This window comes from Humulus lupulus, chromosome 3, assembly GCF_963169125.1.
Source record: "Humulus lupulus chromosome 3, drHumLupu1.1, whole genome shotgun sequence".
NCBI lineage: Eukaryota > Viridiplantae > Streptophyta > Magnoliopsida > Rosales > Cannabaceae > Humulus > Humulus lupulus.
Window position 1 is genome coordinate 282,652,638 of NC_084795.1, and position 24,095 is coordinate 282,676,732.

The following is a 24,095-nucleotide window of genomic DNA, read 5'->3' on the forward strand; positions in this document are numbered from 1 at the left end:
ATTCTATGTATTCTAATATGCTTAGTATAATATATTATTGTTATTGATAAACAAATACACCAGCCCATAATAGGTGTAAACAAGATTAAGCGTGAAGCTCTGCTTTCTCCCTGCCATGGCGCGGCGGCGAAAGGTGGTGCGGAAGCTTGCTCAGGCTGATGCTAGATCGGAACTCCCTTCATCCATTGATACCTCGTCAACTGTTCCGGTGGTTGAACCGATAAGCGAAGAATTTGTTGAAGAGACAGTGCCCTTGATCGTCAATGAGTTTCCAGATATTATAGAAACTGCTCCATCTCCGATAGTTCCGTCATCGACGAAGGTTGAGTCTGCCTCATGGGCGGAAGAGGTCGAAAATCAGTCATTCCAAGATGCTGCGAAGGCTAACTGGTCCCGATTCAAGGAGTCCCTGCCGTTTCAGGGGGGTATGAAGCTTGAGTTCAAAGAGCCACTTCAGAAGGATGGACAAAAGATAGCCCAACTGGACTTTGAGGAAATTGAAGTGGAAGCATCTTTCTGGAAGTCTGCATTTATATGTGTAGTTATGGGTGCTAACCCACCGTTACCAGTGTTTGAGGGTTTGTCAATCGGATTTGGGGGAAATTGGGGATTGTTCGGGTAGCAAGGATGAACTCTGGGTTTACGATGGTTACATTCAGAGACGAGGAAACACGAGATTTGGTGCTAGAATCAGGGGTAGTTCATTTTGATAAGAAGCCGGTTATCCTCAGGCCATGGACGACTGATATTGAATCCCTGAAGTCGATCAAATCAGTTCCGATTTGGATTCGCCTTCCTGATCTTGGTTTGCAATACTGGGGTACAAATTGTCTGAGTGCATTGGTCAGCACTATTGGGAAACCAATAATGATTGACAAGATTACTAAATATAGGTCGATGATTAAGTTTGCTCAAATTCTAGTTGACATGGAAATCTCAGACTCTCTACCAAAGTCTATTAGCTACATCAATGAGAGAGGACATATTATGGATCAGATGGTTGATTATGAGTGGCTGCCTACTAGATGTTCTAGCTGTAAAAAACTTGGGCACACTGCCTCAGCTTGCAAGTTTATGGAGAGTTTGGTTTGGAGGAAGAAGGAAGCCCCAGCAGAATCTACAGCTAACATTATTACTCAGGAAACTTCAAGTAGTCCGAGTAAACAAGGAAAGAATAGCTTATCTCAGATATCTATTGTGAAGGAATCGAAATCCCAGTCTGAGGTTTCTGCTAAGGAGCATGAATGGACTACCCCAAAGAAACCAGGTACAATCAAGCCGAAAACCACTGCAGATGTTCAGAGTTCAAAAAATGCTTTTAGTGTTCTTCAAGAACAGAAGCAATTTCTCAATGACCCCTCTATTTTACTGAATCTGAATGGACAGTTTCAGCATAATGAGCTAGAATGTTAGAGGATTAAATAAAAGGAATAAGCAGGTATTTGTTTTGGATATTTGCAAGATTAATAAAATAGGCATAAGGGCTCTGTTGGAAACCAAAATAAAGGGAGCTAGAGTTCAGGAAGTTTTGAACTCTAACTTCAAGGGATGGGATTTTTACAGCAGTATGAGCTTGGAAGGGAGAGTTCTGCTCATTTGGAAGCCCAACTGGGTTAAGATTGATGTCTTGATTGATAATGCTCAGTTTATACATTGTAAGGTCCAGATATGGACAACATGTCAGACTTTTTTCCTATATGTGGTTTATGGATCTAACCAGTTGGAGATTAGGAAGGATTTGTGGTCTGAGTTGTCTGCAATTTCTCTTCCTGTCAAATCGTGGATTATTTTGGGTGATTTCAACTCTGTTTTTGAGGCAGCTGATCGAATGGGAGGTAAGACAATTTCTCCTAAAGAAGTTGAGGATTCTCGAAGGTGGTTAGATCTTGGGCAAGTGGAAGAAATGAAGTTATTGGGTTCTTATTATACGTGGTCGAATAATCAAGATGGGACTAATCACATATTTTCCAAGCTTGATAGAGTGTTTGTTAATGAGGATTGGCTAGATACATTTCCTAATGTCAACGCTATAGCTAGCTGGGAGGTCATTTCTGATCATTGTGCTATTATCTTGAAACACATAGCTGTTCAGAGGTCTGGAGTTTATCCTTTTCGTTTCTTTAATATGTGGACACAGCACCCACTCTTTAAATCTACAGTTCAGGCTAGCTGGATGGATTCTTTAGCTTCGGAGGGGTATGGGTTACAGCAAATTATGAGGAAGCTTCATTGTCTAAAATTTATACTGAAGCGATCCAATTGGAGAATAGTTGGGAATATAATTAAGAACTATGAGGATAGCAAACTGTTATTTCAGCAAGCAAAAAACAATCTTTTCAGTAATCCGAATGATCAGAATCTTAGAGATGTTGAGCGTGCTACTCATAGGGAGTTCAAAATTCAAGAAGCTGCTTATGCGAGCTTTTTATATCAAAAGAGTAAGGTTGATTGGATTCGCTTTGGAGATGAGAATTCCACCATGTTCTATGCCAGTATGAAGTAAAGGAAGACTGTTAACAGAATTGTTTCATTTGTTGATGAACAAGGCAGAGTTGAAGTGGAGTACTCAAAGGTAATTAGCCATTTTACCAATCATTTTCAATCTTTCTTAGGAAGGTCAAGTGCTGCTTCTGGTTTCATTGAGAATTCTGTGGTTCAGTCAGGTGTTACTCTTAATCTTGATGACCAATATGTTCTTATAAAACCCTTCACTTACCAAGAAGTTAAATCAGCCATGTTTAGCATTAAGGCAGTTAAAAGCCCTGGCCCGGACGGTTTTGGTGCTGGTTTTTACAAGAGCCTTTGGCCTATTATAGGTAGAGAGGTTGCGGCAGCAGTGATAGAATTCTTTGATAAAGGTCACATTCCGAAGGCTCTGAACAGTACAATTTTGGCTCTCATTCCTAAAGTGAGCCAACCTTTAAATGCCTCAGATTATCGCCCCATAGCGTGTTGCAATACTCTTTACAAATGTATTTCTAAAATGCTTTGTAATAGGCTGAACTCCATCCTTCCTAAGTTAATTAACCAAAATCAAGGAGCTTTTGTTAAGAATAGATCTTTAGCTCATAATGTTCTTATTCTTCAAGACCTTCTTAAAGGCTATAATAGGAAGCATATCTCTCCTCGGTGTTTAATGAAAATAGATCTCAGCAAAGCCTACGATTCTATAGATTGGGACTTCCTTGAAAATTTGTTGCATGCTTACAAGTTCCCAGGCCGGTTCATCAAATGGATTATGGTTTGTTTGAGAGGTTCGTCTTACTGTATTCTAATAAATGGTCAGCTGCATGGAAATTTTAAGGGTGGTAAGGGGCTGCGGCAAGGGGATCCTATCTCCCCTCTTCTCTTTGTTCTTGTTATGGAGTATCTCACTCGAGCTCTTCATGAGGCTACTAAAAGAAAGGATTTCAGATTTCACCCGTTATGTAAGTCTCTAAATATTACAAATCTTTGTTTTGCGGATGACTTACTTCTCGTTTGCAAAGCGCATGACAAGTCTATTCAGATATTACACCAGATTTTCAGGACCTTCTCAATAGCTTCTGGTCTGAATATTAATCAAGGCAAATCCCGCATATACTTTGGGGGAATTTCGGCAGCTGAGAAGGAGAAGCTTCTGTCGTTAACTAGCATGACAGAGGGGCAATTTCCCTTAATGTATCTTGGTATCCCTCTGCGTCCCACAAAATGGAAAGCAATGGACTGTGATCTAATAATTTCAAAAATCAGACAGAGGCTTCACAGTTGGGCCAGCCACAACCTGTCATATGCTGGGCGTGTGCAACTAATTCAGTCCGCTCTTTTGGGGATTCGAAACTTTTGGATGAGCATTTTTCTGCTTCCTCAAAAAGTTATCAGAGAAATAGATTCCTTGTGCAGAAATTACTTATGGGGTGGTAATGGTTTTAGAAGCAAGTTTCACCTAGCTTCTTGGGATCTAGTTTGTAGACCTAAGTCTTATGGTGGGTTGGGTTTCAAAGAGGGTACCCTGTGGAATAAGATTAATTTGGCAAGGTACATTTGGGCTATCTCTTCAAAACAAGATAGCCTTTGGGTTAAATGGGTGAATTGTGTTTATTTGAAAGGTGGTCTGATTTGGGATTATGAATTACAGCATGATACTAGCTGGTATTGGAAAAAATTAGTTAAAATGAGCAAGAGTTTGAATGAAGCAATTTTGGACACAGCTGTTTCAAAGGGGAAAATCAAATTGGGCACACTGTATTTACACTTCTCCTCTGGTTTCCCCTTTTCTGGTATGAAAACTGTCTGGTGCAGCCTTTCTCAACCTAAGCACCGCTTCATTCTGTGGTTGGCTGCTCATCAGAAGCTCCTTACCAGGGATCACCTGATTCATTGCCATATCCCTGTTAGTTCTCATTGTTGTCCGATTTGTGAGGCTGCCTTGGAGAGTCATGATCACTTGTTCTTTGACTGCTGGTTTTCGAGGAAACTTCATCATTCGATTTCCAGTTGGTTGGGCGCCTTAGTTTGGCCAGAGAGCTACCAGGACTGGTGCTGCTGGCTCAGTGTTCCCAGGAAAGATTGCTTATCTAGGGTGGTTTTAGCAGCCTTGGCTGCTACTGTTTACTTTATATGGATTAACAGGAATAGGTGCTGGCTGGAGAGTAGTTGTTTTGCTGTGGATTATGTTACTGGTCTTATTAGAGACTCTGTAAAAGTTAGAGTGCATAATTTCAGTCATAAATGTAAAAAACTGAATCTTAGGGAGAAAATGATACTTCAACTTTTTCTCTAGTTTGTTGTTAAGGGGGAGTTAATTGCTCATGCCTTTGTTTTTGTACTCGTTGGTTGATCAATGCATATAACCTTTCTTGATCAAAAAAAAAATACACCAGCCCACATCTCAAAACTTATTCATGCGGAGAGTTTTGTGTTTACAAGCAACTCCTTATCACTGTATCAAACCGATGTGGGGCAAAGTTATTATTATTATTTTCCTTAATTTTGGCTATTTAACCTCAAGGGAGTCCATCCACAGCATCCAAACACAACTGTCAAGGTTGCATGGTTTGCCAATTACATTGCTCAAACTATAGAACAACCTCCACCCACCCCACCATCCAACAGTGCCAAAGCTTGGGTGCTTCTACCTTTCCCGGTCTTGCAGTGAACTGCGAAGGTCTCGCAGTTGTTAGACCAAAGGTCATATTCGCCAAACCCAGCACCATCTTCAAGTATTTGAGTAGCTCGACGCACAACGACATCTGGGTCGTCGCTTTGGTCGACGCTACATGTCCCTTTATTTTTAACTAAGAATTCAAACTGTGACACTCCGTACTCAAAGACTAACAAGTGTCGGAGGTTGCCGAAACACTCTAAGCAGGTTTTCACCACTCCTCCCTGCGGTTTAGGCTTGCATCCACAGATATTGCAGTGTTCCCCAAAAAAAATACTGCTGATGCTGATGCTGCTACTGCTGATGCTGCTACCTCTTTCGGGTCCCATGAAGTGAATTACCCTATAATCCCCCACGTATATTCCTGCATTAATTAATACTCATATATTATAATAACAATATGAATGTTTGTGTATATATTTGAAAATAGAAATTAGAAAAATCACTACAATTATATATATATATATTTATATTTTATTAAAATTACGTAACAAGCAGAGGGATTTCAAATTATGGAGGATGAGATTCTCCTCAAAAAAAAATTGTAACTATTTTATTAAGATACTTACCGTGGTGGGAGTACACGTTCAACCTCCTATAACAGTAAATGTGATCTCCCGGTTTCAGAGATGTCCAATCAACATGGTAAGCGTCCGTTTCCGCCTCTCTTTTAATCATTGTCATAAGTGGCATTATTATAAATTAAATTTTCTCTGAATTAAGAGAGAGAAGCTTTGGTAGCCAAAAGACTCATGAACATAGATATATCCACCAAAATAAATAGTTTTCACTGTCCCAATTGCGTATATATTACGTGTTGTGACAAGGTAAAACTTCTTTAGGTTCTTCCAAATATATTCTTATTATTAAATTACTTTTATATACTTTAAAGTCGATCCAATGAAAACTACACTTTTTACAATTTATAAAAACTAATTTAATTTTTAAGTCTCGTGAAAAAAATACTTTAAGTCTTAATTGCCAATAATATTTTTTTTTTAAGTTTTTTATACTTAATTTGTTATACAATTGTTTATGATATTTCAATAATATTAAACAATTGAAATATACGTCAATATATATTTCATCAAGAGGTGTCAATTTTTCTCAAATATATATATATACTAAAATAATTTCTATTATCATCAATTTACTCATCAGGTATAACAAAAAATTAAACTATATATGTTTGAATTTGTTTTCACTAGTTTTGTCCATTTTTTTTTCACCCGATCGAATACGGACAGATTTGCTGAGAGTATATATCTTTTTCTATAAGATACACGTTCATCAAATTATTTAGGAATAATATCTTGTGAAGTTGCAGCAGGGTCATAATAAGGAAATTAAGCCGTGCTTAATAAAAGAGAATAAGTGTATAGAAATGAAAAAGCAAAGCATGCAAGGACATTAATTAATTGATTAGATGATTAATTCCAAGTATATCACAAATGAAACATATATATATATATATATAAAGAAATAAGGAAAGGAGAGAGAATCAGGTTCTGAATAACCAATATAATTAACCTCTCCATTAATGTAGAAATTCCTTTGGTAGATTATGCTATCCAAGCCATGTGATATGCAATGGTCACTTAAAAATGACATAACATATCATGGAGTGATTTCACTACTACAAATATAGACATTCTTTGTGGTTTTTTTTTCAACAATAAATTAAAAGTGCAGTGAAAATTAAATATTATATTTAATTTAATTAAAAATTAATAAAATAATAACAATTTTAAAGTCTTAAGTCGAAATTATCATAGACTTTAAGCTCATAAAATTTCTCATTTGATTATAAGTTTGTTGGACTTAAAAATGACATAACATATCATTGAATGATTTAGTAGGAATGACGACCAGGCTAAAATCACATTAGAGAAGACTAATTGGTATGGCGTTCTTCTCTTTCAACTGTGTCCCCTATTCAAGTAAAGTAGCCTTTTTATATCGTATTAATCGGTACTACATGATCCTGTTTTTGGCAAGTATGATCCTATTTTATAATAATGGGGTTTTATTATAATCATGTATTTTGCAAAATTTCAACAAAATCAAGATAATTTTTATATATACTAGTAGGGCGTAGCACGTGCAAGGCACGTGCACGTGCTGGTCATGTATTATAAATTTATACTTTTATGATAAATTTTAGATAATGATAAGATAGCAAGAAAAAGAGATAGAAGGAGCTAAAAAATTATGGAGTGGGTAGAAGCCTGCTAAAGAGCAAAGGAAAAAAATAATTATGGAGCCTAGGTATGCTTGCCCCTTCTATTCCTCTCCCGAGCTTGAGCTTTTGCCGGATTCGAACTGTGTCTAGTATCCTCCCTAACATGAGGAGAGAGAAAGAGTAATATCACGCAAAACTGAAGAGAACCTTATGCTAATTTTTGCCACTTTTAACCTTATGCTAATTTATATTTACTTTATCTTGTTTTCATAAAAAGTATAATTTCTATATTAGATTTAGGTATTTAAGTAGTATCACACATTTTTCCAATTTTTTTTTTCGGAATCTGTTTGCTAGTGATAAGGTAAAAAATTCACAACACTCTAAAACAAAAAAAGCGTAAAGTTACTTAAATAGACATACGTAATTAAAAAAAGTATGCAATTTCGTTATATTAAATAAAGTAAATATAAGATTGTACACAGATAAAAATGAGAAGAAAAAATGGATGAAGAACTACTTTTTTTTTTATTCTGACAGGAGAATAGATGAATAGATGATGTGCTGGGCAAGACACTTTCAAAACAAAAAAAAAATTAGACAAGTCTTAAACAAAAACACTCAAACTACCTAAATAACCTTATCTAAATGAAGAATTACATATTTTTTTATTAAACAGCAAATGTAATATATAAAATAATTAAAGGGTAAAAATAGAAAAAAAGATGAACCAAGAGCGCATGTCAAGAGCTTCAATTTCGCTTTATCAAGTGAAGGATAATTTAATTTAAAAATTTAGCTCAAATGTTTTACGACAACTTAAGCCATATATATAATAAGATTTTTCTATTTCTTCATAGTAAATATTAATTATAAATTACATTTAAATATACATATATATTAAAGTAGATTTAATAATAGGTAAATAATAATAATACATATATAATACATAAATACATATTATGTATGAATGTTTCCTAGTATATATTTAATGTATATACATGCCACTGAGAGAGAGAAATCACAACAGGCCAAAACAAAAACATGTAAAATTACTTAAATAGATATATGTAATTAGAAAGCATGCATTTTTGTTATAATAATAAAAAGTAAATATGAGAGATGTATATGGATAAAAATGACAAAAAAGACGGGTATACATTCCACTGAGAGAGAGAGAAATCACAACAGGCCAAAACAAAAACATGTAAAATTACTTAAATAGATATATGTAATTAGAAAGCATGCATTTTTGTTATAATAATAAAAAGTAAATATGAGAGATGTATATGGATAAAAATGGCAAAAAAGACAGTTGAAGAGCTGCTTATGCACTCTTTTACTAATAGTATAGATATATATTGCCCAAACTACAGTTCAAATAAAAGTCTAGAAAACGACAAACCCTAATAAATTTGAAACATTTTTGACCTAATAAATTATCAAGATTTAATTTTTCTGAAAATTTGCAAACAAAAACTTGCTAGGGCTAAAGTGAATGTCATTATAAATAAAATGACTCATGGCTCATCTACGGGGTGGTGATGTGTAAAGTCAAATATTGTATTTTTTTTGTTAGTTTAGTTGTAATGATGTGTAAAGTCAAAGATTGTATTTTTTAAGAAAGAGAAATCGTAACATTGTCTAGTTTCTTTTTGTTTTTCCTTGGTAAAGTTGTAGATTGTTGCAACTCTTGTGTGCATTTTTGGTTCTATCATTGACCTAGTGGATTTGTGACTTGACAATTTCTAGTGTTTATTCTTTTATTTTCTGCTTGTTTGCATGGTATTTATTATCTATTATTCTGTATATCTCCTGTTAATATATTAATTGTATAGATAATAATATTGTGTTTAGTACTAATATATATATATATAATATGATATAGCACCAATCTCTGAAAAAATAATAATATTTTTATATACACACTACAAGAAAGATCAACATAGAATATGCCTCTTTAATACAAATACAATCAAAGAAGTATATTAATATGAGTAGAATAATTTGAACGGGTACGTGATAATTATCCAAAAGAGTTGAATATTAATAAAAAGTCGGAATATTCGACTGTCGGCGTGATAACCTCAGTCAAAAAAAAAAAATGTTATGTATGTATATAGGCCCCGTTTGGGCAAATGGACTATGGAGGGGATTGGGATAAATAAAGATACATATTATCATGTTTGGTACGGTTAGTGTATATATATTTTTATAAATATATGTATTTAATTTATGGGAAATATCATATATTAATATAGATTTATCATATATGTGTATGTTGTGTTATTTTTAATTTATATGTAATATTATTTTATCAAAAAAATTAATAGTTTAAATAACTCAATTAATTTTTTATTTATAAAATATTTATTTTAAATAAAACTATTATTTTAATTTTATAATTCAAAATTATTATTTATTTATAAAAAAAATTCTTATCCAGTCCAATGTCAAACACAGTATAATTCAGTATAATCCTGTCTACTACAGTCTTCATTTCCAATCTAATCCAATCATGTGTACCAAACGGACCCTACCATTTTGAATAACACACGTGTCATTAGGAAATTAAGCGTATATAGAAATGAAAAAGCAAAGCAAGGACATTAATTGATTAGATGATTAATTACAAGTATATCAACAAATGAATAAGCAAAACAAAGTAAAGCAACTATATTGAGAATAAGTATATCGCAAAAGAAACATATAGATATAAAGAAAGGAAAGGAGAGAGAACCAGATTATGAATAACCAATATAATTAACCTCCTCCATTGTAGAAATTCCTTTGGTAGATTATGCTATCCAAGCCATGTGATATGAATGGTCACTTTAAAATGACATAACATATCATTGAGTGATTTACTAAAAAATCACATTAGAGAAGGACTAAGAGTAGAAAAACTGTTTTTTTGTTTTTAAAAGTTAAAAATTGTTTTCTGAAAATAAGTGGGGGGTGTTTGTCATTATTTTCAGAAAATAATTTTTAAAAACAAAGTTACAAAAAACAAAAAATTTTGATAACAACAAAATGTTGTTTTCAATTGTTCTCAAATTTTTTTTTTGTCAATTTTTTTCTCACATAGCCTTTTTTATTATTATCATCTCAAATCACTTTCACTCTCATGAATTTATCTCTCCTCACTTTTTCTCTCATCACTTTCTTTTACATCACTTTTGATCTCTTTATTTTCTCTCTCATCACTTATTATCTCATTATTTTTTCACTCATCACTTCTATCCTTATTTTCTCTTTCCTCATTTTTTTCTCTCACCATTTTCTCTCTCATTTTTTTGTTGCATCAATTTCTCTCTTCTCAATTTTTCTTCCTCAAAATTTCTCTCCTTACTTTCTCTCTTCTTATTTTTCATCATTTTTTCTTTCACATTATTGTTTCTCATTATTTATTACAAATTTTTAAAAAGAATTATCTTTGTAAATATATTTATTAATATTTTATTTAAGATTTTAAAAAAAAAAATAAAACTAAAAAATTATTTTTAGAAAACATTAACCAAACACCTATTTTTTTTTTTAAAACTACAAAAACTATTTTTTGTTCTCATTTTTTAAAACATAATTTTGAAAACAAAAAACATAAAACAACATCAAACAGGCCCTAATTGGTATGACTCTTCTGTTTGAACCATGTCCCCCATTCAAGTATACTTCTCTTAGTAGGATAGTAGGTGAACGTTACAAAATTAAGGTCATAATTAATGATTGACCGATACAAAATGTGTAATAACAACATCCTGTGCGAGGTGGATTTCACTTTCTTTAGGAGAGCTTGTTCTGTTCTGGAGAACTATATTTGTATAAATAAATATACAACTGAGCGCTAAAGGACTAAAAAGAAATAATACTGCTTTAAAGATAGATAGACAAACAAGGCCACGCATTGGACAGACCCAGAGTAGCTAACTCGATCACTGTCCTAAAATTTCCATACCTCACCATGCCCTTCTTGTGCCTAAAAAGTTAGAGTTTGCACTTGCATAAACTTAACTACTTAATTTCCTTACCTTAATGTGTGGGAGTTGTTGAAGAAAATTTAGAATATATAATTCCAAATTTTATATCGCAAAAAAGAAATTCACACAGAAGTGGAGACACACCACAAAACTTTTTTTAATTGAGACTACAACAAGATAACTCTTAATAACAAGACTACAACATATATATAAGACTAATTGTCTTATTTCATTTACTTTCTCGATATGAATTTAAGATGTAAAAAAATGAGTATTTATAATAATCCAAATGAAATACAAACCACATATCTTAATTTAGTTAATTAATTATATCCATACATTATATATAAACTTAACTTATATATACTTAATATAGATTTAGTTTGTTTAGGAGCTAATAGTGATTTTAACACTCCACTTCAATGTTAGCTCCCATTCTTTGAACTATTCCAAGTTGATGGCGAAAGTTTTCAAACTTTCCGATACTCAAGCTTTTTGTGAACAAGTCTGCAACTTGCTCATCTGTCTTCACTTAATTCATTAAAATCTCATCTTGCAGAACTTTCTCTCGAAGAAAATGATAGTGCACTTCCACGTGTTTAGTCCTTGCATGAAAGACTGAATTTTCTGCCAGACGAATTGTTGATTGATTGTCACAGTACAATGGCATCGCATAATCTATTGGTTGGTGCAAATCTTTTATTAATTGTATCAACCAAGTGTTCTCTTGAGCTGCCATTGCTGCTGCTCGGTATTCTGCTTCGGTTGTTGACAAAGGCACTGTCAGTTGTCTCTTACTACACCAAGAAATCATTCCAGATCCAAGCATAAACATATACCCCGTAGTTGATCTACGAGTATCATGATCCCCTGCATAGTCAGTGTCACAATAACCAACTAGTTTGCAACTTTCACCCTTCTTGCACATAAGACCATAGTCTATTGTACCTTTTATATATCTGAGTATCCGCCGAACTACTTCTAAATGAGACTTCTTTGGAGTTTGCATGTATCGACTCATGACTCCAACTAAATAAGAGATATCAGGACGAGTTAAGGTCAAGTAGATTAGACTACCTACTATCTACCGATACATGGATGCATCCTCCAAATCTTGTCCTTCGTGCGCAAACAATTTTCTATTTGGTTCCATCGGTGTTGAGATTGGTTTACAATCCAGCATCCCAAACCTCTCTAGCAGGTCTATTGCATACTTTTGTTGACAAAGAAGCAATCCTTCTTTTGTACGATCAACCTCTATTCCCAAAAAGTGTTTGAGCCCTCCAAGCTCTTTCATTTGGAAGCGGACTGATAAATTCTCTCTCGTTTGACGAATTTCTCCTTCGTCATCTCCAGTGATGATCAGATCATCTACGTATACCAACACCACCGCCAACTTTCCTTCTCTAGCTTTAACAAATAAGCTAGAGTCTGCATGTGCCATCATGTAACCACTGTGGCTTAAGAATTAAGCTATTTTACCATACCATGCTCGTGGTGCTTGCTTCAATCCATAAAGAGCTTTTCTCAGCTTGCAGACAAAGCTAGGATAAGCTGCACTTTCAAAACCTCTTGGTTGAATCATGTAAATCTCACAATCCAACTCTCCATGCAAGAATGCATTCTTCACACCCATCTGCCACAAGTTCCAAATTTTTTTGGCCGCAATTGCAAGTAGAACTCGTACAGTTGTAAGTTTTGCCACTTGACTAAATGTTTCATCATAGTCTAGTCCATATTCTTGAGAGAAGCCGCGGGCTACCAATCGAGCCTTATATCTCTCGATTGACCCATCTAGACGACTCTTTATTTTATAAACCCATTTACAAGATATGGGTTTTACATCTCTTAGTTTTGGCACTAGATCCCAAGCCTCGTTTTGCTCAAGTGCTTGAATCTCTTCTTTCATTGCTGTCATCCACTCAACACTTTGTGATGCTTCTTCAAATGTCTCAGGCTCTTTTATAGATCTTTCTTCAACTATGGCTGCATTGGCATATTTTGGATTTGGTTTTCTTGTTCGTGTTGACCTTCGAAGTTGAGATTGCGAGTTTGAATTTTCTATTTCACTAGGTCTACCTTCTTCTCTTGGTTGTTGATATATACTAGTTTGCCAAGGGCTCTGTGTCACTCTGCGATCAACTTCACTTCCATTTGAATCTTCTGATTCATCTGAACCTGTTTGAAGCTGAGCAATATGCTTCCCCATCTTCTGTTCTAACTTGTCTTCAAAATCTCTCGAGTCAGGTAACACCTTCTTCTATGAGGACCACCAAGATGATGCTTCATCAAATACCACATTTCGTGAAGTGTAGCATTTATTACTTGATGGATCACAACATTTCCATCCCTTTCTTTGGCTATCGTATCCCACAAAGATACATCTTATAGCTTTCTTGTCAAACTTATTTCGTAAATGGTCAGGAACAAATACATAGCATACACAACCAAATACTCGAAAGTATCTAACTGTAGGTTTCGTGTTCCATAGTTTCTCAAAGGGTGAAATAAATTCTAACCTCTGTTGAGGAAGTCTGTTGATCACAACAGCTGCAGTTCCCATCGCTTCTGCCCAAAACCTTCCTGGTACATTCTTTCCATGTAGCATACTACGAAAAATTTATGCAAGATGCCTATTCTTTCTTTCAACTACACCGTTTTGTTGTGGTGTATTGGCACAAGTATATTGATGACATATTTGACACTCCTTCAGGTATCGAGAGAACTCATTTGAACAATATTCACACCCATTATCTGTGCGCAAGCAACAAATCTTCTTCCGCACTTCTCCTTCAACTATTTCTTTGAATTCTTTAAACTTTGAGAATATGTCAGATTTTTCTTTCATAAAGAAAACCCACACATATCTAGAGAAGTCATCAATGAAAGTCACCATATAACGCATACCACCAATTGATGATTGCTTAACTGGTCCAAACACATCAAAATGAACTAATTCTAATGGTTCTGTTGCTTTAAATTTTGATTCCACATATGGCAGTTGGTGTGCTTTACCATACTGACATCCAACACATATCATGTCTGTTCGCACATCAAGCTGAGGTAGCCCCCTCAACATCAACTTCTTTACCATAACATTTAACTTTGAGTAGCTAACGTGACCTAACTGCATATGCCATAGATCTGCTGTCTCATTTTTCCTTGCTTTGTCCACATATGCGGACTCTACTGACAACACATAGACTGACTCCACTCGTCGCCCTTCCATTGCTGGTTTTTCTGAGATTTTGATGTCACGATACACCTTTACATCTCGGGGACCAAACATAACATAGTGTCCTAATGATGTTAATTGAGCTACAGATAACAATAAATTTCTTCATTCCTGGAACATAATAAACATCTTGAAGTGGCACCTGATTAGAATTATATCAAGGCGTAACTGTAGTCTTACCAATATGGGTTATCGGTAATCTTGAGTTATCAGCCGTCACCACTACACGACTTCCTTTATACTCAGACAAATTTTGCATCATATTTTTATCACATGTCATATGATTTAATCACCCTAAACCTACAATCCAATCATTTTTGTAGTCAATATTTTCTGATGTCGTTGCCATGAAAGCTAATTCTTCTTCATCCATAGCAAGAAACGCTTCAGCATCCCAATCATCTTCATGCTCTTTAGAAGTAGAGGTCGCAGTATTACTTTCAGCAGACTTTTTCTTGAACCAACAGTCTTTTTCCATGTGGCCTATTTTCCCACAATTGTAACACTTGCCATCAAACTTTTTACCATGAGCATGATTCTTTGAAGCTCCCCATCGATGAGAGTCGTCCTTTCCTTGGTGATGCTTCCTATCACCATCCTTTTTAGATCCACCATTATTGTGCCACTTTTCGTTGCTTTTGTTGGTGTAGAGCGCTTCATCTTCACTCTTCAATGCAACTCCTCCCATTTGCTTAGCCATAGCTTCTTGACCAGCAAGAAAATTTTCAAACTCAACAAGTGATGGTTGTGTCGGCCATCCTTGTATAGCGGCAACAAACCCTCGGTATTCGGGTTTCAAACCATGGATAATTAATCTCTTTATCCTAGCATCGCCTATCGATGCTGTTGGATCTAAAACAGATATTTCACGACATATCGATTTCATCTTATGAAAATATTGGGGAATCGTCATGTCTCGTTGCGCCATTGATATCAACTCATTCTCGAGAATTTGTAGTCTCATATCATTCTTCTTTGAAAAGAGTGTAACTAAAGTGTCCCATGCTTCCTTCGGTTTTTTAGCATCGCATATGTGCTCCAACATTTCTTCTTCAATTGTGGTCTTTAAAGCAAACATTGCTTTGCCTGGTTTAATTTTCCACTTTCGCAAGATGTCATTGGCATTTTCTGCTGTCGGTTGTAAAACTTCACCACCACCTTCAATCTCCCAAAGATCTTGTCCTTGTTGGTAAGACTCCATACATGTTACCCATGTGGTGTAATTTGTACTGTTAAGCTTTTTTATTCCTCCAACTACTTGAAGATCACTCATTATGCTGACAAGAGTTCAACTATATGAAACAAGCTTACTTTAACAAATTTGACACCGCGACTCTGATACCAATTGTTAAAGAAAATTTAAAATATATAATTCTAAATTTTATATCGCAAAGAAGAAATTCACACGGAAGTAGAGACACACCACAAAACTTTATTTAATTGAGACTACAACAAGATAACTCTCAATAACAAGACTACAACATATATATAAGACTAATTGTCTTATTTCCTTTACTTTCTCAATATGAATTTAAAATGGGTATTTATAATAACCCAAATGAAATACAAACCATGTATCTTAATTTAGTTAATTAATTATATCCATACATTATATATAAATTTAACTTATATATACTTAATATAGATTTAGTTTGTTTAGGAGCTAATATTGATTTTAACAGGAGTCTTGAAAACAATAAGAGATCCCACTTTAATGGTTAAAACCTATCACCATAAAATAATATCTTTTACTTTACCGTATTATATCATAAATATTGAGTTTCTAAAACTAAACCCTTCACCCCAAGATTACAAGATTTCACCATAATCTAAAAAAAATATAACCACTTTCCAAAAGTTTACTTGTACTATAATTCTTTTGCATCCCATAAAATGAATTTGAACTTCTCCACAAATATATCAAACTCTCTCTTTCTCTCTCTATTATTGCTCTTCATTTTGGTGTGAAGAAAATAAGAGCTAGCAGTCTCCTCTATCTATAGGTTCCAAGTGCTTTCAGCTCTAAGTCTCCATAAATACAAATTGATCTCAAATCCTTAATTACCGTGTTTTGATTATTACCTTGAAATCCTCTTGAACCTACCCTTTCACATTTCGAAAATACCATAGATATAGAAGAGGTGTATGATCTTTCCATAAATACAAGTGTGAACAATCTTCTCTTACCCTAATTTTCGAAATTTAAATGGTATAATCCCTTATTATTCTCAATTATCTACTTATTTCATTGCATCAATCATCTCTTATTTAGTTTCCACAGATAAGTCACAAAATCCCTACACTATCAAATAAATAAAGAATCAAGTAACTCATTAGGGACCCGTCGGTGAACCGTTTTCTTAAAAATAAAAAAATAAAAAACAAAAACTATTTAATTAGAATATTTCACAATCAAAGAGCATTTGCAACTACCAAATTCAAAAAACATAAAATTAATTTTAACTTTCCATGATCCATAGTTATACAGATAAGTTCTTAAGCATAATCCATGCAAAAGTTAAAATAAAAACCCATAAACTTAAAATTAAAATTCAAACAAACATACAAACACAAAATATAATCATAAATTCATAATGACGTCACGATGGTGATGATAATAATGAATGATCATGAGTGTGAATGGATAATGATATACAAAAAAATGTGTATTTATGCTGCGCCCTGTTTGGACTTATCTCACTTTTTTGGGAATATGTTGCTTTTCGTGGAGATGTCCCTTTTTTGCGAATATGTAATGGTAATAATGAGCACCATATATTAGGCCTATCTCGCTTGTTTGCGAATATATAATAATGAGCATCATGTTGGGAACGCCTATTTATGATGAAGCAGCTTCAATTGGTGCATTTGGAGCAACACTCATAATCGTGAGGTTCATGGGCTTAGGAATTGGGCCTTCTGCTTTTGGAACTGAACTCAAGAATCTCCACTCCATTTATATGCATGGGAAATTTTTAAAACTTGGCATTTTAAGAACTCCATATTTATGGTTTTTTTTTAGGTTGTTTTACAAAAATATGGAAAATTAATTTTGGGTTTTTTTTTCTTCATAAATACACATTTTTTATGGTTTTTTTTATACATTTTTACAAACCCTAATTTTATTTTTCAATTTTACTAACTCAAATTTTCAAAAATACGATTTTAAAGTTTCATAATTACAAAATACGATCTCAACTACACATCAACTCCACAACAATACAATGTTGAAAAAGCAACTTAAAATCAACTAAATAATAACCTTACAGCAATATAGTGCTGAAAAAGAAATTACAAATATATTAGACATTAGCCCATTGTATCAATACAAAAAAAAACTAAAAGACAACATAAAAAACAACCTCGAAAAACTTCTTTGTATTTTAAAATGTGTCAAAAATAAACTAAATTTTTTTATCAAAACAACTGAGCTTATTCTAAATTTTTTTTAAAGGTAACTGGAAATCAACTAAAAATCAACCTACTGCAATATGCAATATGGTGTAGGAAAAGCAATTACAATACAATTCAACATCAACCAACTCCATCAACTCAAAATAAGCGGGAAAAAAAAAACAATCTAATTTGAGAAGATAGGTCATGATGATGAGTTCATTTAAAGCGACACGTTGTGGTTCAAGACCCTAAAATAAACTAAAAATATATCCAACATATACTGAAAATAAATTAATAATATCTTCAATTAGATATCAATAAAAAAAAACTATACATCAACTCACTATAATAAGGTGTCAACAAAAGGAAACTAAAGATCAACTATACCAAAAATATTATGTGTTGGAGTATTTACATTAAAAGCATATAATTTTTTAGTTATTTAATTTGTAGCTTTTATTTTTTGGTAAATTATAGAATAACTAATGTTATATATATATATATATATGTATATCTTTATATATTATAAATGTGAGTTTAACGGAAATTGTTTATTCTGTTAAATTTATTAACACTTTTTTAATTGTTTTTTAACACCGTTAGTTTTAAAGTCATCTAAACAAGATAAATCTTTTTTTTTTTAAGGAATGTCAACTAAATAAGGTAAATAAATTGAAAAAAAAAATCATCTAAATAAGGTTAATAAATTATAAAAAAAGCAATAAATGAATAATAATTTATCATCACATATTTAAACTACTCTATTAATTATATTTTCAAAACTATAATCGAAAAAATATTTATATACTTAAATTTAATATTTTTCATTCTTTTATTAATTATTTATTTTGTCATTTAAGGATTAAACGAATAAAAAAATTAACTTAATGCACACCAAGTGTTTGTTAAATTTCCTAAAACTTTTTTTTTTTTAAGTGTGCTTTGTTAAAATGCTTTTGATTGAATCTATTTATAATACATTCCAAGTCATTTTTTGTATGCTCTTGTAATGCTTATTATCTTTTATCAAATATTTGAGTGTTAATTTTGTTTTTTTAGACAATTGGAGTTAACTTCGTATTTTTCTTGATCATATGACAATTGTCAACTCTGGTTCTATCTATTGTATTATATTTATTATATATTTTATACAAATTTAGTTTATAAGTAGTTGTCTAAAATATTAAATTTTGTGAAATAGATATGGAGAAATAGTACAAAAGAAAGGTGTAATGTGGAAATAGAAACAAATGTTCAAAGCACCAAAAAGAATATATAATAATGAGCATCATGTTGGGAACGCCTATTTATGATGAAACAGCTTCAATTGGTGCATTTGGAGCAACCACTACAAATAAAGGTAACCTTTAGTGACAACTTTTTAGTCACAACATATATTTTTTGTGACTAAATGACACTTTTAGTAACAATAAAAAATTACTTGTGACTAAAAAGTCATACTTAATCACAAGTTATCACTAATGTAGCTTTAGTCACAACCTATTATTTTTAGTGATAAAATTTATTGTGACTAAAAATACATTTAGTGACAACAAATTATGATCTTTGTAACTAATACTTTTAGCCACAGACTTTTTAGTGATGACATAGGTATAATGATTTTTACTTAGTCACAAATTTTGTGTTTTTAGTCACAAAATTTGTTGTGACTAAAACTAAGATTTTTTTGTAGTGAACATTCATCATGGGGCTCATGGGCTTAGGAATTGGGCCTTCTGCTTTTGGAACTGAACTCAAGAATCTTCACTCCATTTATATCCATGGGAAATTTTTAAAACCCGGCATTTTAAGAACCAATATATAAAAAGGTATTTCTTCTTCTTCATATTTATGGTTTTTTTTAGGTTGTTTTATAAAAAATATGGACATTTAATTTTGGGTTTTTTTTCTTTCATAAATACATATTTTTTATGTTTTTTTAATATTTTTACAAATCCTAATTTTATTTTTCATCAATTTTACTAACTCAAATTTTCAAAAATACGATTTTAAAGTTTCATAATTACAAAATACGACCTCAACTACACATCAACTCCACAACAATACGGTGTTGAAAAAGCAACTTAAAATCAACTAAATATCAACCTTACAACAATATAGTGCTGAAAAAGAAATTACAAATAAATTAGACATTAACCCATTGTATCAATACAAAAAAAAAAAAACTAAAAAACAACATACAAAACAACCTCGAAAAACTTCTTTGTATTTTAAAATATGTCAAAAATAAACTAAAAATATTTCTCAAAACAACTGAACTTATACTAAAAAAACTAAAAGGTAACTGGAAATCAACTAGAAATCAATCTACTACAATACGGTGTCGAAAAAACAACTACAAATCAATTCAACATCAACCCACTCCATCAACTCAAAATAAGCGGAAAAAAAAAAAAAATCTAATTTGAGAAGATAGGTCATGATGATGAGTTCATTTAAAGCGACACGTTGTGGTTCAAAACCCTAAAATAAACTAAAAATATATCCAACATATACCGAAAATAAATTAATAATATCTTCAATTAGATATCAATAAAATAAAAACTATACATCAACTCACTATAATAAGGGGTAAACAAAAGGAAACTAAAGATCAACTATACAAGCCTAACCTCTTCGATTCCTCTCAGCGGTCTTCGCTGGAGCTATGGCAAAGGGGCAAAAGAAGCAGGGGAAAGCCAGGAAGAAGGTGGAGATTTCGCCGGTGGTGAAGGCGACGAGAAAAGGAGGACCTACCTCTTCGGACTTGGTTCTCAAAACTAAGTCGGTGGATGCAATTTTGGGAGTTAATGCCCTAGATGTCTCTGCTGATGAAGAAGATGAACGAGATAATGATGTTTCTTTGTTTTCAATGGAGAATGACGGGAGTTCCATATCGCCGAGTGATGCTCTGGATCGACTCCATCCGGAGTAGGAAATTCGTAAGGAATTTGCCAGTTTTCTAGAGGCTACCAAATGTTGTGCATCGAAAGTAAGGTCAGGTATGCAGTGTTCTTCCCCAATTTTAGGCTCCAATCAGAATCTAGATGGTAAATTTGGGAAGAAGAGGGCAGAGGAAGGGAATTCTAAGTCAGTGGTAAAAATAGATCTGGCTGATATTGAGGATGAGATCCTTTTTTGGAATTCTGCGTTAGTGTGCTATGTTCTAGGGGCCAATCCTCCCCTCAATGTTTTTTATGGCTATGTTAGAAGGAAATGGAAGGATAAAGGGGTGGACAAGGTTGGGCTACTGGCTCCAAGTGTGTTTTTGGTTCGGTTTCAGGCCATAAACACTAGAGACGAAATTCTTCATGGAGGCTATCTGTTCCTGGATAAAAAACCAGTAGTGATGAAGCCATGGGATGCCTACTCTGATTACTCAAAAGATGATGTACGCTCGGTTCCGATATGGGTTCAACTACACAATTTGGATTTGAAGTATTGGGGAGAGCGATCTTATTCAAAAAATTTGGGCAATTGGGTACACCACCGATGCTTGATCAAATAACCAAAGATAAAGACAGGTTCAGTTTTGCTAGGGTGCTGATTGAAGTACAGATGGGTCAAGAATTTCCTGATACCTTATCATTTCTGAATGAGATTCATCAGGAAATTGAAGTGAAAGTTAAGTATGAATGGCTTCCTGTTGTTTGTGGTAATTGTAGTGGGATGGGCTGTAACGACCCGACTTTTCTTAACTAGACCCACCGAACACGACTTTGACTATCCGGGGTCAACTAGACCCTTACGGTCAACTTTGGTAAAAATCGGACGTTAAAAACTAAATAAACTTTAGAGTAAACTTTAGAAAATTTTACATTGGAGTAATTTGAAATAAAATAGTATTTGGATGGGATCCCATAGTTTTAAAAACAAAATGTAGTTTAAACGTAACTTAAGAAATAGTCTGTGGCCATAGGGCCTTCTTTAAGTAGAGCTAGTAAACATGAAATTGATAAAATTGTTACTAGACTTAGCGGAAAACTTAAGAGAACCCTGACAACCCTGCAGGTCGGTTGTTTCACAGTATGCATACGTCAGACAGAATCCCCTCCAGCTTATTGCACTGCTCCTTAAGCTTTGCCCTTACCTACACACACAGAGTAACTGATGAGCTATAACGCTCAGTAAGGAAGCTAGCTACAACTTATTACTCTACTATCCAAAACAAACTTTGCATAACAGAAATGCATATCTAGAAACTGCAAACTGAGCAACACGTCTAGCATATTCACATAAGTCAAAGTATTACGTAACATACTGAAAACATATAATTGAGCCATCGTGTTATCTGTGGGGTTTTAATCCTAGTGTGGCCTCCACAGCCCAGAGCAACCTCACCTCCCGTACCAAAGGGGTACACTCCGCTAAAACACGATGACTCTACTGACTTGGCGGATAACCCCACTGTACGGCTGCAAGGGGAATCCGCCCTCGCAAGGCCTTGTACTGAGCCATCGAGCTATCTGTAGGGTCATGATCCCCGGGTGGCCTCCGCGGCCCAGAGAATACTCACATCCCGTGCCAAAAGGGTAAACTCCGCTAAAACTCGATGACTTTATGGACTGGACGGCGAACCCCACTACACGGCTGCATGGGATCCACCCTCACAAGGTTTCCCTTGACAGTCATAAACATTGCACATACATTCATGATAACTTTACTACACTAAGCACATTCAAACCCGATAGATGGGTACTATCATGCGCATCCAGCCATATAATCACACACATATATATAGCATCTAGAATTTAACCAGCAGTATACAAACATGCAAACAATTCACTAAGATCACAACAAGCTAAGTTACTCTTGGTGTATACTTCCTTACCTCTTGTCCTTAGCTTTCGCGAATTATATCTTGGTGAGTATTTCCGATCGCGTTTAGACCCTATAATCATATTGGGACAATATGTCTTAGTTTAGCTTAAATTTATGTTTATGATTTTATGTGAATCCTTTCAACATAAAATCACAACTTTAATCCCCTAAAATTCATCTTGAATTATTCATAGACTCTTGGTTAATAAGTCACAAAATCATATTCTAAAATGATTTTAAGATTTTATGTGGATTCCAAACACATAAAATCATATACTTAAACTCTTTGAACAAGATGTCCATCTTAGATTTATTTCACATATAAGTCCCCACACTATGGTCTAAAGCGATCAACTCACATTTCTTTAATTAAAATAATATTCACCAAATATTATTTTAATTATTATTCATACTCTTAAAAAAAAAATTAATTCACAGAATAATGTTTACATAAAACACAATAAATAATATAAAAAAAATTCGGGTTATTACACCCTTCCCACCTTAAAAGAATTTTGTCCTCGAAATTTTTCTTACTCAAACATCTCGGGATACTTCTCACGCATGTCATCCTCCAGCTCCCAAGTAGCTTCTTCAACTACGCTATTGCTCCACAGGACTTTAACCAGGGGTATCCTTTTAGTTCTCAACTCTTTGATTCCCCGCTCCAGTATCTTAACTGGTTTAATTTCATAACTTAAGTCCGGTTGTAGCTCTAGCGGTTCGTAACTAAGCACATGGGACTGATCGGACACATACTTCCTTAGCATGGAGATATAAAATACATTGTAAGTACTAGCCAACGCGGGAGGTAGAGCTAATCGATAAGCAACTGGTCCTATCCTCTCGAGGATCTCAAAAGGACCTACATATCTGGGACTTAACTTACCTTTTTTCCCAAACCTCTTAACACCTTTTGTTGGCGAAACTTTCAAGAAGACTTTGTCTCCCACCTCGAACTCGATGTCCTGCCTTTTGGCATTGGCATAACTTTGTTGTCTACTCTGAGCGGTGAGCATATGCTTTCTTATTCTTTCTATAGCACTTGTAGCCTCAAGTACCAGTTCTGGCCCAGCTAGTCTCCTCTCTCCTATCTCATCCCAATGTAAGGGTGAGCGACACTTCCTGCCATAAAGCATCTCGTATGGGGCCATTCCGATGGTTGTTTGGTAACTATTATTGTACGCAAATTCCATGTGGTACAAGTAATCCTTCCAAGAACCCTTAAATTCTAAGGCGCAGGCTCGCAGCATATCCTCCAGTATCTGGATGGTTCTTTCTGACTGCCCATCTGTTTGCGGGTGAAAGGCTGTGCTAAGTTTCAACTTCGTACCCATTGCC

At 33.9% G+C, this 24,095-nt stretch overlaps 4 protein-coding genes across 4 annotated transcripts; 2 read left to right on the top strand and 2 right to left on the bottom strand.

Annotated features, from left to right (window-relative positions):
• Positions 1–645: 645 nt before the first annotated feature.
• On the top strand, positions 646–4,762 carry LOC133825827 (uncharacterized). The gene is made up of 3 exons (XM_062258720.1): positions 646–1,408; positions 1,476–2,492; positions 2,613–4,762. Exons 1-3 carry the CDS (start codon positions 646–648, stop codon positions 4,760–4,762), a joined length of 3,930 nt encoding a protein of 1,309 aa, XP_062114704.1.
• Positions 4,763–4,815: 53 nt separating this feature from the next.
• Positions 4,816–5,889, bottom strand: LOC133821709 (protein LEAD-SENSITIVE 1-like). The gene is made up of 2 exons (XM_062253862.1): positions 5,713–5,889; positions 4,816–5,507 (listed from the first exon to the last, which is right to left on the bottom strand). Exons 1-2 carry the CDS (start codon positions 5,834–5,836, stop codon positions 5,053–5,055), a joined length of 579 nt encoding a protein of 192 aa, XP_062109846.1. The 5' UTR covers positions 5,837–5,889; the 3' UTR covers positions 4,816–5,052.
• Positions 5,890–11,834: 5,945 nt separating this feature from the next.
• LOC133825828 (secreted RxLR effector protein 161-like) lies at positions 11,835–12,311 on the bottom strand. The gene has a single exon (XM_062258721.1). The coding sequence runs from the start codon at positions 12,309–12,311 to the stop codon at positions 11,835–11,837; it is 477 nt and encodes a 158-aa protein (XP_062114705.1).
• An 8,626-nt stretch (positions 12,312–20,937) lies between these two features.
• On the top strand, positions 20,938–21,635 carry LOC133825829 (uncharacterized). Its single transcript, XM_062258723.1, has 2 exons — positions 20,938–21,414; positions 21,492–21,635. Exons 1-2 carry the CDS (start codon positions 20,938–20,940, stop codon positions 21,633–21,635), a joined length of 621 nt encoding a protein of 206 aa, XP_062114707.1.
• Positions 21,636–24,095: the final 2,460 nt, after the last annotated feature.